General features: G+C 58.3%; 2 protein-coding genes across 2 annotated transcripts; one reads left to right on the top strand and one right to left on the bottom strand.

Moving 5' to 3' along the window:
• Positions 1-280: 280 nt before the first annotated feature.
• On the bottom strand, positions 281-4,036 carry EVX2 (even-skipped homeobox 2). The gene is made up of 3 exons (XM_072751492.1): positions 3,610-4,036; positions 2,404-2,681; positions 281-1,003 (listed from the first exon to the last, which is right to left on the bottom strand). Exons 1-3 carry the CDS (start codon positions 4,034-4,036, stop codon positions 281-283), a joined length of 1,428 nt encoding a protein of 475 aa, XP_072607593.1.
• A 9,264-nt stretch (positions 4,037-13,300) lies between these two features.
• HOXD13 (homeobox D13) lies at positions 13,301-15,176 on the top strand. The gene is made up of 2 exons (XM_025994275.2): positions 13,301-14,081; positions 14,926-15,176. The coding sequence occupies exons 1-2, from the start codon at positions 13,301-13,303 to the stop codon at positions 15,174-15,176; spliced, it is 1,032 nt and encodes a 343-aa protein (XP_025850060.2).

Raw genomic sequence — 15,176 nt, forward strand, 5'->3', positions numbered from 1 at the left:
GGCGGTGGGACACGCCAGGAAGCTGCTGGGGAGCAAATACAAAAATAGAAATAATTTGAGGGTACACCCGCCGGGTTTTCGCGCGGCTCTTCTCCCCCCATTCGGTCGGGGCAGCTTCCCTTCGGCCTCCCGCGCCGGGGCGCCCCCTGGCGGCAGCTTTGGCAGCGGGCAGCGGGCAGCGCGCAGAGGGCACGTGGGCGCACGGAGGGCGCGGGGGGCGCTCAGGGGACTCCCGGGCACACTGAGCGGCGGGCACAGCCCCCTGGCGGCGGCGACGTAGTTATCTGGTGAGCGGCGCCTCGTCCCTCTGGTCCGGCGGGCTCACGGCGGTCTTGCTAAGCACCGCGGCCGAGTAGGGCAGGAAGCCGCTCTCGGAGCGCGGCGCCGCGGCGCTGCAGCCGAAGTCCGAGCCCCCCGCGGCCCCCGCGCCGCCCCCGCCCCCGCCGCCGCCGCCCCCGCCACCTCCCCGGGAGCCCAGGGCCGCGGCGGCGGCGGCGGCGGCCGCGGCGGCCGACTGACTGCTGTGGCAACTGAGGCACGAGCAGGGCGCGGAGCCGCCGCTGGGGGGCGCCCCGGCCGCCGCGGCCGAGGAGGCCGCAGCCGCCGCCGCTGCTGCAGCGGCCGCGGCCGAGGCCGCGCTGTTGAGCCCCGCGGCGGCCGCCGGCGTCTGGTAGAGGCCCGGGTGGCGGAAGCTGCACAGCAGCTCCGGCCTCGAGTAGGGGTGCGAGAGGGCACGGAAGGTGTCCAGCGGGCGGATGGAGGTGGCGAACGGCGACGAGGCCGCGGCCGCGGCGCCGGAGGCCGCAGCCGCGGCGGCCGCGGCCGTGACGCCCACGTGCGGGTAGTAGTGCAGCGGCACGTGCGAGTGGAAGGGGTAGGGCAGGCTCCCGGTGGCGGCCGCGTGCGTCATCATGTAGGTGTAGAAGCTGGGGTCGGCCGGGTGCGGCCACGACATGGCCAGGCGCTGCCGCTTGTCCTTCATGCGCCGGTTCTGGAACCACACCTGAGGGGAGAGCCGCGGGCGGCCGGCCCGGGTTAGGGAGTGCCCTGCGGCCTGGGCCCCCGCCCGGCCCGCCCCCACCCGCCCGACCTCCCGCGGCCCGACCTGCTCCTCCCGGCCGCGGCCCAGTCCCAGACCCCTCCGCCGCCCCGGCCGCCAGGGAGGCAGGCAAGGCCGGGAGCAGCCGCGGGCTCCCCTCCTCAGCGGAAACAGGCCCCTGCCCTGGGTCCGACCGCCGCGGCTCCTGCCACCACCGCCCCCCCCCCCCCGGGTTTTCTGCTGCATTTTAAGGTCCACTTTCCGCCACTTTCCTCTCCTTCCCGCCACCCACTGGCGCCCAGGCTTGCCGAGCACCCGTCTCTCAATCCCGGGATTTGCACGGGATTCCAGGCCACCTTCGAAGAGCGGCTACCGCGGCAGCTTTTCTAAACGGGTCGGGGTCGCCGCTCGAGGCCTTGAGTCCTCTGAGCTGCAAGGCCCTGCCCCGAGGGCACGGGTCCGGTTGTGCTATGGAAGGGGACGATTTTGTTGGAATCGTTGGCCTCAACTGAGTGGCGGGAGCCACCGCCTCTTAAACTGGGAAGGAGACTTTTCTACCCCTCCCAACACAGTCTAATGAAGACATCATTCGTCACGACTCTAAATTTTAAAAAGCCCGATCAAACCAAGGGGTGACTTCCACGACCTCCCTTACCCCTTGCAGTTTACTCTGTTCTCTCTGTGGAGTGTGAGATCCTCCGTGAAGTGTTCGCCAAGTCGCCCAGCCTCCCAGCTCTCTCTCCCGGATTAATAAAATTAACCAGCTAGAGATACAGAAGTAAGGACCACTCCGTTGCGTTCTTCACCCCCACCCCCAACCCCCCGAAGGTTGCTTTTTTTTTTTTTTTTTTTTTCTTTCCTGCTGCCCGAGAGAAAAATGTTTAGGAAACTACTTTCTCGACCCAATCGATTTTTAAAATCCAGTATTCTTTTCTCCATGTTGTAACGATTTATGTGGAAAATAAATCTCCAAGATCAAGAGCAGATGAAAAGTTTCACCTAGGGTTCGAGCCAGAGGAACAAAGACCAGCCGGCTCAGCCGCCGAGGGGGCAGGGGGGCCAAGGACGTGGGCTCGGGGCACCTGGGCAGGCGCTGGGCGAAGTGGAGCAGAGAGGCCAGCGTTGGCGGCCTCGGCCTCGCCATTCCCGGGGCCTTCCCAGGTCAGCCAGGCCGGCCAACCCTTAGGATTCGGCGGCTGAGACATAAATAGGCCAGCTCCTTCGGCGTCCCTGCGCCCCTGCGGATTTGCAGGCCCTCGGCTAAGGGTGGCCACCCAGGAAGGAGGCAGGAGAAGCAAAACCCCAACTCAGACCGCCCACCCCCACCCCGGGGAGGCTGGAAAAGGCGCCGCTGGAATCAATACCTTGATGGTGGTTTCGGGCAGGTTGAGCGCGGCGGCCAGCTCGCACCGGCGGGGCCGCGACACGTAGTTCTCCCGGTAGAACTCCTTCTCCAGGCGCGCGATCTGCTCGCGGGTGAACGCCGTGCGGTAGCGCCGCACCTGATCCGCGCCGGAGCCGGAGCCGCCCAGCGCCGCGCCCCCGCCGCCGCCGCCGCCGCCGCCGCCTCCGTGCAGGCTGCCAAGGCCAGAGCCCGACGCAGACGTCGTGGTGCCCGCGGCAGAGCCGCTCTCCGCGTACCCTGGCAAACAAACGGCCGACAGTGCGAGAGTCACCGCAGGCCCGAGACCCGGGCGCCGGGGCGGAGCGCGCACGCGGGAAGCCGGGGAGGACGGCGAGGCGGCTGCCTGAATTGATAGGGTCTGTCGTGCTTACAAATTGCTGCCTTTAATGGAATCAATAAAGTTTGGGGAGCCCTTCAGGACCAAATAAGAAGACCTCAATTAGGAAGGGCGTGTTGCTTGTTTGTTGTTGTTGTTTTTTCTAGGTAATTGGAAATTTTCAACTCGGGAGAAAAATGGGCCAAGGGAAAACGCCTATATGTAGGCGCAGTTTGGGAAGCTCCGGGTTTCCCGTGGTCTGAGGACGGTAGGGCAGCTTTCTGCAGGGCTTCCGACCTTTCTTGGGTAGTCTTTTGGGTTTGGTTAAAAATATTTTTAAGACTGGAGAGACAGCAGCAGCTCAAGCCAGGACCCTTAGGGGGGTGGACTCTACTTTTCAGCTCTTTCTCCGCTGACCCCAGCAGGTCTCCCAGAGGCGCCCGGCGACGCTCCCTGCGACTTACTCAGGCTGCCCCCTCCACTCGGCCTTGGGGAATCAGGGGTAACGGAGTTCCGAGCAGCTACCAGGGCACCCTCCCCGTAGCGCGGCGCGGCGGCTGGCTAGGGGCCGGGCAGCCCGCACAGGCTTGAGACCAGCCCGCAGGAACACTCCCTGGGACTCGGGCGCCGGCGGGCCCGGCGCCCCCCAGGCCTGTGCCTGGCTGGGAGGCTGGAGGAGCAAAGCACCAGTGCGGGGTCCCCAGCATGCGCCCCCTCCCCGCCCGAGCCCGCTGGGTGCAGCCTGCCCGCCGAGGGTCGGGTAGGGGCAAAGGCAATCGGAAGGGCCAGCAGGAGCCGCGGAGGAACGGGGAGAGCGGGAGCCGAGAGCGGCCAGGGCGGCGCGGTTACCTTTGCCATTGTTTTCCTTGAGCGGCGCGGCAGCCAGGCCGCCAGGGGAGCGCAGCGCGGAGCAGCCCACCTCCACGTCGCTGCTCATGTCCGCCTCGGCGGCCGCCTCTGAATAGTGACCCGGCTTTTTACGGCCTTCGGCGGCGGAGGCGATTTCGGAGGAGACGGTGCTCTCGCTGCCCGGGTGCTGCAGGTTGAACAAAGTGTCTATTTCGAATTTGCCCTTGGCGGGGAGGTCTCCCAGAGCGCCGTGCAGGGGGGCGGACGGCAGGCGCGGGCTGAGGCGAGCCGGGTGCTGCGAATTTTCCAGGGCCTCGAGCACAGCATTGCCAGCCGAATCGGACAAATTGGAGAACCGCTTGCCGGCCGTGGGGCTGTGCAGCCCTCTCTCCATCAGAATCATCTCTTTTCTTATTCTTTCCATCATCTCAGCTTTCTAAAAAATGTCACAGTGGCCCGGCTGTCCCGTCCTAATGATGGGCTGCGCCTAGGGCTAATTCTCATTCAGCCCCAGCGAGCGCCTCTAAATATTATTATCTCTTTTGGAGGGAGGCGGAAAAATTGTGGGATGCCAGAGCGAGGGAATGACTGGTCAAAATGACCCATACATCCTTCCGAGCCCGAGATGTCATTCATCAAAAAGTAGCGCTCGCTCGTCATTAAGGTACGAATGACGCCGTTCGAATAATCATTTATTGTAACAGGTTTATAAGCAAATAAATACACGCTCCTGTCAGTGGGTAATGAAGGCGGCTTCGGAGCAGACAAATAGATCCAGGTAGGAGGCGAGAAGAGACAAGAAGTGAGGAGGAAGGCTCCGGTCCTTTGCCCGCTCAGAGCCGGTTCTGTTCGCCCGGGGGTTTGGCCTCGGGGGTGAAATTGACAGTCTGATTAATAGAGCGCGCCGCGGCACATTTCCCCCTTCATTTAGGGGCATCATTACGCTCTCAGTTTGCTGGGTTGCCCCTTAGGTCCTAATCATGCAGCGCCTTCCTCATTTTTCCTCGGACATAGATACGTGTTAAATAATAGATAATGCTTTGATTTTCCAGAGTAGATCGTCGGGAAGGTTTTTTTTTTTTTTTTTTTAAACATTTACAAGCGGGAGGGGGGTAAGGGAGGGGACAAGAGGGAGGATGTAGGAAGAGTTGCGTAAGGAGACCTTGTGCTCCTGTCTGGATTACTTATCTTTTGAATTTCAGAACCAAATATGTATTTTATTTAACAAATAGGACACCGAGTTTTCTCTCTCCCCACTTCTTCGCCTCAGCCTGGCTGCTTTCCTCCCACCCCAGGCTGAGAGAGAGACAGAGACAGAGACAGAGACAGAGACCGAGACAGAGAGAGAGAGAAAGAGAAAGAGAGAAAGGGAAAGGAAATATCTTGGAGTTTTGAAAGCACTTTAGTGCTACGTGGCTGGGGAGGTGCGTTGGGCCCGCGCCTCCAAACGGAAATCATTAGGTCCTCTCTGATTTTTTAACACCGTTTGCGGAGTGAGTTCTGAACTTGAAGTCCTGGGTTTTTTACTTTTATAACCGGGCTGATGGATAGGCTTCTCGCCTACGCATTTTCCCTGGGGGACATGAACTCGGCTGGACGATTTCATAGTAGAATCCGACAGCTAACTTTAAACACAGTCGCGATTTACAACGCCATATGGGCTGCCCCAGATCCACTTTTCACGTTGCCAGCTTTCCCCCTCCCTCCTCAAATCGAATTATTTGTGGCAAAGTTGCCGAATTTCTAGGTCAAAGGAGAAAAAGAAGGGCCATAGCCTCCTTCCCCCGCCGCCCGCTGCCCTCCCTTCTGCACCCTGCTCGGCTTTCACCTCTCCTTCCCCTGCTCTCCCAACCCAGGCTCTTACCTGTGGCCCTGGGTACTCCCGGTGCTGAGCCCGGGCGCGGAGAGTCGCGGACCCGCCTTGCTGCTGCTTCTTGCGGCCTGAGCTTGGCGGCTGAGCCTCTTGGCGATAACTTTGATGGTCATAATGACGCCGGTGGCAACCATTTTAACGAAGATCAATCTTCACTCAAGGCCTTTGCACATCTCCTCCCGCGCTTGCGCCCCACCCCGTCCGGACCCCCAGTGCACCGTGCGGGCCCGCCAGCCAGCCGCCAGAGAGCACAGATCCGCGGCCACGGGCGGGGACAGGACGAGACGGGGACGCGACCCAGAGGTCGGCCTGCGAGCTTCCGAAGCGGCCGAGAGACCCTGGCAATCTGGGCGCCGGGCGCGGGTCCTGCATCCTCGCCTCAGCGCCAACTCAGACCCCAACCCAGCCCCCACTTCCTCCCTGCCGCCACACCCAGCACGTTGGGGTGTGTTGGGGGCAAACCCAGAACCTATGTGCCCATCTCTCCGTTGGCGCTTTCCTTTTAACCTTGAACCCGTTGGGGGCGCGTCAGGAATGTAAGGAGAGACGAGGTGTTAAGTATATTTATATACATTTATACACATAGGCGATGCCAAAAGTTTCTCTCCTGTTCCCCTCGGCGCCAACTTATTTCAACAGCGCGAGCTTTGCTTAGAAAATCAATTCCGCCTCTGCAGGTAATAAACGGAATTCTCCCCCAAGGTGAGAAGTGCAAAGCTGGATAGGCACGCGGTGGCTGGCGAGGGGAGAGGGGGGGACGGCGGAGCGGGGGTCGGGAGCCCAGAAGAGGACTCGACTCGGGGTCCGCCTCCCACCCGGTCCCAGGGGCCCCTCGGCACCGAGCCCCAGGAGCCCTCCCCGAGCCGGCTTTCTCGCATTAAGGCGGTCCAAGATCAGCCTTGCGGGTGCCCCCGCTTCTCCCCCCGGCTTATACCAGCCCCGGCAGGGTCACCCGGCAAAGCGGAGCCGCTGTCCCGGGAACCTGGGAACGGTACCCGCCCCCCTGCCCAGTCCCACTTGCTTAGGGAACTGAATGGGACACTTCGGTCCAGGTTCAAGTCCGTGGGTGGCCAAGGCCCTGGCGGGGGGTGGATCCGCCGAGGCGCGACCCAGGCGGAAGTCGCAGATGCCTTTATTGCTGTCGTTTGGCGCCCCCGTCTGTTTTATTCGCGGTTTCGGCAGCTGTGAGCCACTTTCAATCGCAGAAGCCGCCGCTGGGGGCTGGGGTGTGGACCGCAACCCCTATCTCCTCCTCCACTGGGCGCTTCTTTCCTTCCCCTGGGGCCTCGTGCCTCTGGTCCCCAAAAGCCTGCGCCAAACCGGACCTCAGTCTGTTGAAAAGGTAAAACACCGTTTCTAGGCGACCTCGTCATCCGTTAGTGGCTTTGAAAACTTTTGCACTTTTAAATAACACTAATATTTCGTATTCTGGCACGCTTGTTATAAAAGGTACATTGGAGGTCGCGTGAGGGAAATACAGTAAAGGAGTATAATTTTTCACGAAACTGCGTTTAGCCAACAATGTTTCACAGGAGACAGTGGACATTCCACTACAGTATTTAATGTCCCTTAATTTCTTTAGATTCCACATCTACTAGTATAGTAACATTCCAATTTCTATATGTAGCTTTTACTCTAAAATTACAAGTGCTTTTTACATATATATGATCTCCTCTAAAGTTCGAAGCAACTCTAGAGGTGGATTCTATTATCCCTTTGTGGACTCCCTCCACACAGAGAGGTTGAAGAACCTGCTGATTTAAACTTATCTCTAAAAATAATCCAGGTTATAAGGTACTTCAAAGCTTTGGGGCAGCATTTTTTGATTGATTTTTTTTTTCATTTTGCATATCTCTTCTTTAAGTACAGGCCTGCCTCAGAAACATTAAGCCCTTATAGAGGGTAGTGAGAAGATTAACAATTCTGTTGATGTTTATGAAATGAAATGCCCAAACCTTGCACCGCTCTCAGATTGTGGAGGCTGAAACCTAGAAATCCCCCCCCCCCCATACTCCCAGTTTTTAGGTGTAGCCTCTGGGCCACATCAAGACCTCCTACCCACCACCAAAGGACAGGACTCGCTCAATAAAACAAGACAAGAATCCAGCCCAGTGGCTTGGCAGGAATTCTTAAAGTGCATTGGGGGTGAGGGTGTGGGGAGAACTTTCTCCAACTGGACTGGAAAGCACTTTTTGGTGGAAAGGAAAAATTACATGAAAGAGGTCTCATTTTTTGTTGTTGTTGTTATTAGGCCTCCAGACTAAGTATTTGTTTCTTGAGCAGCAGCGGGTCCTCCGAGGTGAAGTGGTAAACACTTTTGGCCTTCGACTGAATGTAATAAAAAAATGTGTCCAGGCCGCCCACGGGGTGGGGCGCCGGTGAGGTGGGAGCTGTAACAGCCCCGCGGCCGCCCGGGCCTGGCTGCGGTCTCCCGCGCCGCAGGCTCCCGGCCAGGCGGGCCCCAAGGCCGCGGGCCCGCATCCCCGCCTCCGGATGCAAGCTCGCTCGAGGCCCGGGGCCGCCTGGGTGCAGAGGGACAAGCAGAGCCGCTGAAGCCTGGGCTTCCAACCCCCGGTACATTTTCTTTAGGGTAAATGCAGTCCCGCACGGCTTACGGCTTGGAGGTTTCGGTTTATAGGCTGAGGAAGGAGCCGCCGGCTTGGCGACTCAGGCTGGACCCCGTCGTGGCACCTTCTTGCGGCCATCCCCAGGGTGGCCGTCTTCGCGCCTCTCTAGTCCCTCTGGCTGCTTCCAGTTCTCCTCCTTCCCAGTGGCGCACCCGACCTGGGACGGCCCTGGGTGGGGGGGGGGGGTGCTTTCTCCCTGGACTCCGGAGCTACCCGGCCCCACTGCCTGCCTGAAGCTTGTGCGCCCTCCGAGCGACAGGAAAACTTGCAGGGACATCTAGCGCCAGGCCTGGGGAACTGCGCGCTGCCCAGCCGCGAACCGCCGGACCGACCGCTCGCCTCTGCGCCGCACCCCCTTCGCGCCCTCCCCCCTCCCCCCCGCCGCTCCACACGCGCGCGCACACACACACACACACACACACACACACACACACCGCCTACCTTCGTGGTTGGGCATTTCCCTAACCTTCACCCTTTCTCCCTGCTGGTGTCCAGGGTGGATTCCTCAAAGAGACCAAGGGCTCTGCGGAATGGAGAGAGACAGAGAGACAGAGACAGGGAGAGGGAGAGAGAGAAGGTGGGGAGAAAGAGGAACATGTATATTTTCTTTCATTTCCAAAGGCCAACAAAGTGAGCACTTACTGGACTTCAGTCAACAGTGACGTTGCTAGAGAAGTGTCTGCTTCTTCCTATACCAAGGACAGCCCTACACCTTGGGACATGAGACAAAACAGCAGAAAATCATTTGCAGTCCCAGCTTTTGCTTTGCTGGGAGGGGGGAGCAACAAGTTACTACAGTCTTCCAGCACCCCCTTCTCCGTGAGGTTAGTGCTTCTCTAAGAGGGAAGACTCCTACTGGGTTTAATTCTCACCAGGACTGGAGTTCTCTCCATCCCAAACAGGGGCCCCAGTGCCCTGCGGGAGGCAAACCTGGATTCACTAAATAGCATTTGGGGTTTAGAGAGTGTTTTGTTGTTGTTGTCGTTGCAGACAATTTACATTTAATAAAGCCTAATTGAGTTGTCAAATCCGAATGGAATACATCTCCATTCCATCTCCGGACCTAGAAAGTGCCCAGACTGAGGATTCCAGCATCTGGCTTTCGCTAGAGACCCCTTTCTTTACCGTAGGTTTGCTGCTTTTAATTTTCTTTTAGATTTCCAACCTGAAGAAAACTGGGTATTGCCTACAGAGGGAAAATCAGCTTCAAAGTTGGCAGGGCACAGATTTGGTTAAGAACACTGTTGAGCCAGGTCCGCTGTATTTAAGGCTTTATTTTGGAATTAAGACTTTATTTCTACACTTAATTTTTTACTTCTTACAAGTTAATTAGGAGGGTGTCCTGCACTTCCTGGTGTGGCCATCAAGGAAAACACTTTCAAAGGAATTCCCAGCACCCCACTCTGATAGGAGTTTTTAATTGTTGTCCGGCCGTAATGGCCACTGATTACGTGGTTAATTGATGTCATTGCTGTTTTGGCAAGCAGAGGAACTTAGGTTCTTCAGTAAATCTAAATCTCAGACTTCATCCACCCATTCCCCAGCCCAGGACAAGGACAGGATTCAAAAGATCATTTACAAGAGGAGGACAACAGAGGGTGTGACTTTCAGAACATTATTTATTCCCAAAAAGGGTGCCTATGGAGAGAGAGGAGAGAGGAGAGCAAGTGATGGGAAAGGAGGGTAGAGCTGGTCTCTCTCTCTCTCTCTCTCTCTCTGTCTCCCTGCCCCCTTCTTCTTCTCTCTCTCTCTTTTCTTAAAGGTTTTATTTATTTATTCACGTGAGACAGAGAGAGAAGCAAATACACAGGTAGAGGGAGAAGGAGGCTCCTGCAGGGAGCCCGGTGTGGGACTCGATCCTAGGACTCCAGGATCATGCCCTGAGCTGAAGGCAGGCTCTTAACCGCTGAGCCACCCAGGCGTGTCCCTTCCCCCCCTCTTCTCAATAAGACTTTGGGCAATGAGGGGTTTCTCACCTAAATCAGGAAATGTGACCAAACTGGTTTCACTGAATAACACATCAGTGTTTGGAAACATTTCTGTCTGGTTGCAAAAGATTTTCATTTAACCAAGATTATGCCTGTGTTGTTAAAGCTCCAACAAAATACACCCACAGGGTTCAGTCTGTGCTCCTGACCAGTTAAAGAAAATTATTCCCATTGAGTTTAAACCTAAAATCAATTCGGATGCAGGGTACACAAACTAAATGAAATGTTTCCGCAAATTCAGCCTCAAAATTCCTCCACCACCTACCACCCTTGGCTTATAAACTATGTGTCTTATTAGTTCATAAACAGAGCAGCCCTGACTTTGCCTGGTACTCAGCCACAGCCCTATGATCCAATAGCAGCGGCTGCCCTTGGGGTGCTGGGTTTAGGAGCCTTCATAGGGTCCAGTCTGAAGCTCTTTCCCAGGGGGAATTCCCTGCCCCAGGGCCAGGACCCGGAAGGCTGTACTGGAAGCAGGTTCAGCGGCAGGATAGCAAGAGGCAATGCTCTTTAGTGCTCAGAACCTCTCTCATCTCTGAACATCTGCTAGGATGGGCAGAGAAACCCCAAGTCCTGTGCGAGTCCCACAGGGCAACTGGAGACAGGGCCATCATTCAGAAGTGTCTCTCAACTAGAGCATTAACTCAAACTTTCCTCCCAGTCCTGCACAACTTAATTTTAATGCTGCAAAATTAAGCCACAATTGAAGGGCTGTCTCAACTCAGCAAAACCTGACCAATTCTTCCTAGCTTAATTTCATTTTCTTCATTTTTTGGCATATCATCAGCTATTAAAATCTATTTATCAGAGAGAAAATGGCACAGAAGTCTCTGGTGGAGGGAAACCACAGTCTTTTAGTTTTAAAAGACTGAAAGTTCATTGGTTCCAGTTACTTCTTAGAAATTATTTCAACGAATTTGCTTTTTGAGGCCACGGAAAAAAATTTTAACTATGTATTTTCCCTTTTTGCAAAAAAGCAAGGGAGAAAAAGGAAGCATAGGAGTGTTTCAGGCATTACAAGATTGGTTTGGTACCGAAATTGTTGGGTAAAGAGGACCTAGCCAAACTCTTCCAGAAAGTCAGCAACTCTGTCACCTGGCCCCCGGCTGGTGTTTTTTAAAAGCCGATTTCAGCTTTCGTTACTAACTTTTGCCCCTTTCTTTCAGGTAGCCAAAATTGTTCTCACCAGCAAACCTCTATTCCTTATGATTTTTCTGCAAAGGCTCAGGCCCCTCTGACTTAAATTTGATCATGAACACATCTAGGACTTCAAAAAGGTCAAATTCCCCTGCTTTTCCTTTCCAGCACCCCTCTCATAACTTTCCCCTTTATTTGAGCCTTTTATGGTTACTGGGTTTTGCGTGTCAACACTCTCAACACCAGCAGCCCACCCTGCAATGCCAGGCCAGGCCCGGGAGGGCCTCCTTGGCTTTTTTACTCGCCCCATCCAGTCATGTCTTGGGTCCAGGAATGGCAGGGCTGGGTGACAAGCTGGCTTCACCAATCACAGGCTCAGGGGAGCGATTTTCTTGGAGATGGGCCGGCCTGGGGAGTTGATGCTACAGAACCGAATAGGCTCCCTCTGAGGGCTCCCGCACCCACCGCAGCACCTTCGACTGCTCAGATGGAATGCTGCTCCTAAGGGGGAGCCTTCAATTTACCGCTGGACACACTAGCTCCCCACTGATGGCTAACGTGGAGGGTGGTGGGCTGGGGCTCTGGGGCTGAGAAATGGCACGGAGGGATGAATCACGTCAGGGCTGCGATGCTTGACACCAAGAGCCCACTCTGTCCCTTGAGAGTCCAGACTCAGTTGCTCAGGACTGCTCCTATCTGGAGCCCCAACTTGACTTGGGGGGAAAAAACCCATCCTCTTATAATTTGCCCCCCTCTCAGTTCTCTGCAGTTGGCAGCTTGGAAAAGAAAGCGAAACAAAGGTCCCTGGGAAAGTGAAGTTTTCAATTAATTGGTGTGAGTAATGGGCGGGGGTGGGTGGTGGCTGCAAAATGCAAGAGGCACTGGGGCTGCAGGGGAGGCGCAGAGGTTTCGTGGAGGGCGGCCGAGCGGCTTTCTCCAGGTGCCCTCCACCGGCTCCTCGGCGGGCCGGGGGAGTCCGCGCCAGGGCTGGGGAGCCCAGTGGACCCCGGTTCGGGGGGCGACTCCGGGTTGGCCTGGGCAGTAGAGGCGAGTAGTGCGGACCGGGCGTCAGGAGTTTTCTCGCTGGGGCAGATCGTCAGGTTGGCCGCGCCAGGGCCGCGTCTTGCCTTCTGCTTGACTTGCTTGTAAGCCTCGGTCGCGGCCCCGGGGGCGCAGGGTGGCATCCCCCTGGTGGAGGTGTGCGTGTGCGTGTGCGTGTGCGCGTGAGCAGGGAGCGCGGAGCGCGGAGCACGGAGCGCGGAGCGCGGAGCACGGAGCACGGAGCACGGAGCGTGCTGCTCCAGCTGCTCCCAAGCCGGACGATCCCCTCTGACAACCTGCGTGATCCGCCCCTGCCCCGTAGCTGTGCTCGCGGTGGGGGATCCGCCCCTCGGGCTCGCGGTCCGGGTCAGCTCGTCCAAGGGACTGCGGGCCGGCACCGGACGTCCGTCTGTCTTCTCAGCCCTCTGACCCTCGCCGTCCCGCGCCTTCGTTTGGCTGCGCGGCCCGGGGACCCGAGCAGAGGTGGCAAAGCCAGCGGCGGCCGGAACAAGGCGCAGGCCTCGGCGCGCGTCTCGGGCGCAGACTGGGCCTCGGATGGGCGGTCGCGCAATCAGCTCGCGGGGGCCGGCTGCGGCGCAACCGCCCGGGTCCGGGGAGGGCGGGAAGGGGCGGCGGGCTGCGCCGGGGGCTGTGAAGGGCAGGGGCCCGGGTGGGTGGGTCCGGCGGGGCCCGGGCCGCGAGCCAGGCTCTCCCGCGCCCCCACCCCCACGTGGCCCCGCGCAGCCAATGGCGCGGCCCCGAGCGGGAGCCCTCGGGGAGGGAGGAGGCCCCCCGACCGGCCCAGGCCCCCTCCCAACCTGAACTTCGTTTTTATAAACGTCCCGCGATGAGCTAACCTGTTGGAGGGCGGGCGGGAGGCGGGAGGCTCGCGGAGGGAGCGAGGGCGAGAGGAAGAGGGCGGGAGCGAGAGGACGGGAGAGGAAGGCGAGGAGGGAGGAAGCGCGCCGCGCCATGGTGTCCTGCGCGGGGCCGGGGCCGGGGCCGGGGCCGGGCCGGGCCGGGCCATGAGCCGCGCCGCGACCTGGGACATGGACGGGCTGCGGGCGGACGCCGGGGCCGCAGGGGCGGCCCCCGCCTCCTCCTCCTCCTCCTCGGCGGCGGCGGCGGCGGCGGCGGCGGCGCCGGGCCAGTGCCGCGGCTTCCTCTCGGCGCCAGTGTTCGCCGGGACCCACTCCGGGCGAGCGGCGGCCGCGGCGGCGGCGGCGGCGGCGGCGGCGGCGGCCTCGGGCTTCGCGTACCCCGGGGCCTCGGAGCGCGCGGGCTCCGCCGCGGCGGCGTCGTCCTCGGCCGTGGTCGCCGCGCGCCCCGAGGCTCCCGCGGCCAAAGAGTGCCCGGCGCCCGGCGCGGCCGCTGCAGCGCCCCCGGGCGCCCCGGCCCTGGGCTACGGCTACCACTTCGGCAACGGCTACTACAGCTGCCGCATGTCGCACGGCGTGGGCTTACAGCAGAACGCCCTCAAGTCGTCGCCGCACGCCTCGCTGGGGGGCTTCCCGGTGGAGAAGTACATGGACGTGTCGGGCCTGGCCAGCAGCAGCGTCCCGGCCAACGAGGTGCCCGCGAGAGCCAAGGAGGTGTCCTTCTACCAGGGCTACACGAGCCCCTACCAGCACGTGCCGGGCTACATCGACATGGTGTCCACCTTCGGCTCCGGGGAGCCCCGGCACGAGGCGTACATCTCCATGGAGGGCTACCAGTCCTGGACGCTGGCCAACGGCTGGAACAGCCAGGTGTACTGCGCCAAGGACCAGCCTCAGGGCTCCCACTTCTGGAAATCATCCTTCCCAGGTAGGGGCGCTGGGGTGGGGGTCGGGGAGGCCAGGAGGGAGGGAGAGGGGGGAGGGAAGAGAGACAGAGAGGGGGAGGGAGAGAAGGGAAAGAAAGCTCTAGGAGCGTAGGTCCCTACTTGGCAGCGGCGCTCGTCCTCCTCGCCCAGCCAGGCTTAACCTGATGGAACGTTCCTAGAGTTTGCCTGGAATCTGTACCGCTCTCCTTGGAGCTAAACTGTCCTTCTCACAACCCTTTTCATGTCGCGTGCAGGCACAAGCCTGTTTTTCCGCCTGCAGTTGAGGGTGTTTGCGTGCCCTTGGCTCGGGCCTTGGCCCCTCCTTCCCGAAGAGGTGTCACAGAGTTGGGTCCCACTTTTGAAGGCTATGACTGCCCCAGGGTCACCACTAAAGCTTCTGAGAGCTCACGAATTCCAAACACTGGAACACAAGAAATGGAAGCTTGAACAACAACAACAACAAAAAAAAAAAACCTTGAATTTTTTTTAAAGTCTGCGTATGTTTGCATGTGTATGTGTGCAACCAGCATTTGCAGAAACTGTCCTTATAACTGTCCTCAATAAAAAAAAAAAAAAAAACTGTCCTCAATAACCATGCCATAAAAGTGAAGGCTTGTTAAGATGCTGGTTCGAGAAACCATGACGATCCATCAAATGGCCTTCACTTTGAAGTGTAAATAATCTTTCTTTAATAATGTGTAAATAATATGTCTGTGTAAATAATAATAAAATGCAAACAGCCTGGTTTTCTTTATTCCCCATACTCCTTCCAAACGTACATACACAGCCCCCAGTGGTGCTCCAGGAACCCTGGTCTAATTTTTTTCATGCTGTTTTTTATACCAGGGGATGTGGCTCTAAATCAGCCAGACATGTGTGTCTACCGTCGGGGGAGGAAGAAGAGGGTGCCCTACACCAAACTGCAGCTCAAAGAACTGGAGAACGAGTATGCCATTAACAAGTTCATTAACAAGGACAAGCGGCGGCGGATCTCGGCTGCCACGAACCTATCCGAGAGACAAGTGACCATTTGGTTTCAGAACCGAAGAGTGAAGGACAAGAAAATCGTCTCCAAGCTCAAAGACACTGTCTCTTGA

Source organism: Vulpes vulpes, chromosome 3, assembly GCF_048418805.1.
Source record: "Vulpes vulpes isolate BD-2025 chromosome 3, VulVul3, whole genome shotgun sequence".
Lineage (NCBI taxonomy): Eukaryota > Metazoa > Chordata > Mammalia > Carnivora > Canidae > Vulpes > Vulpes vulpes.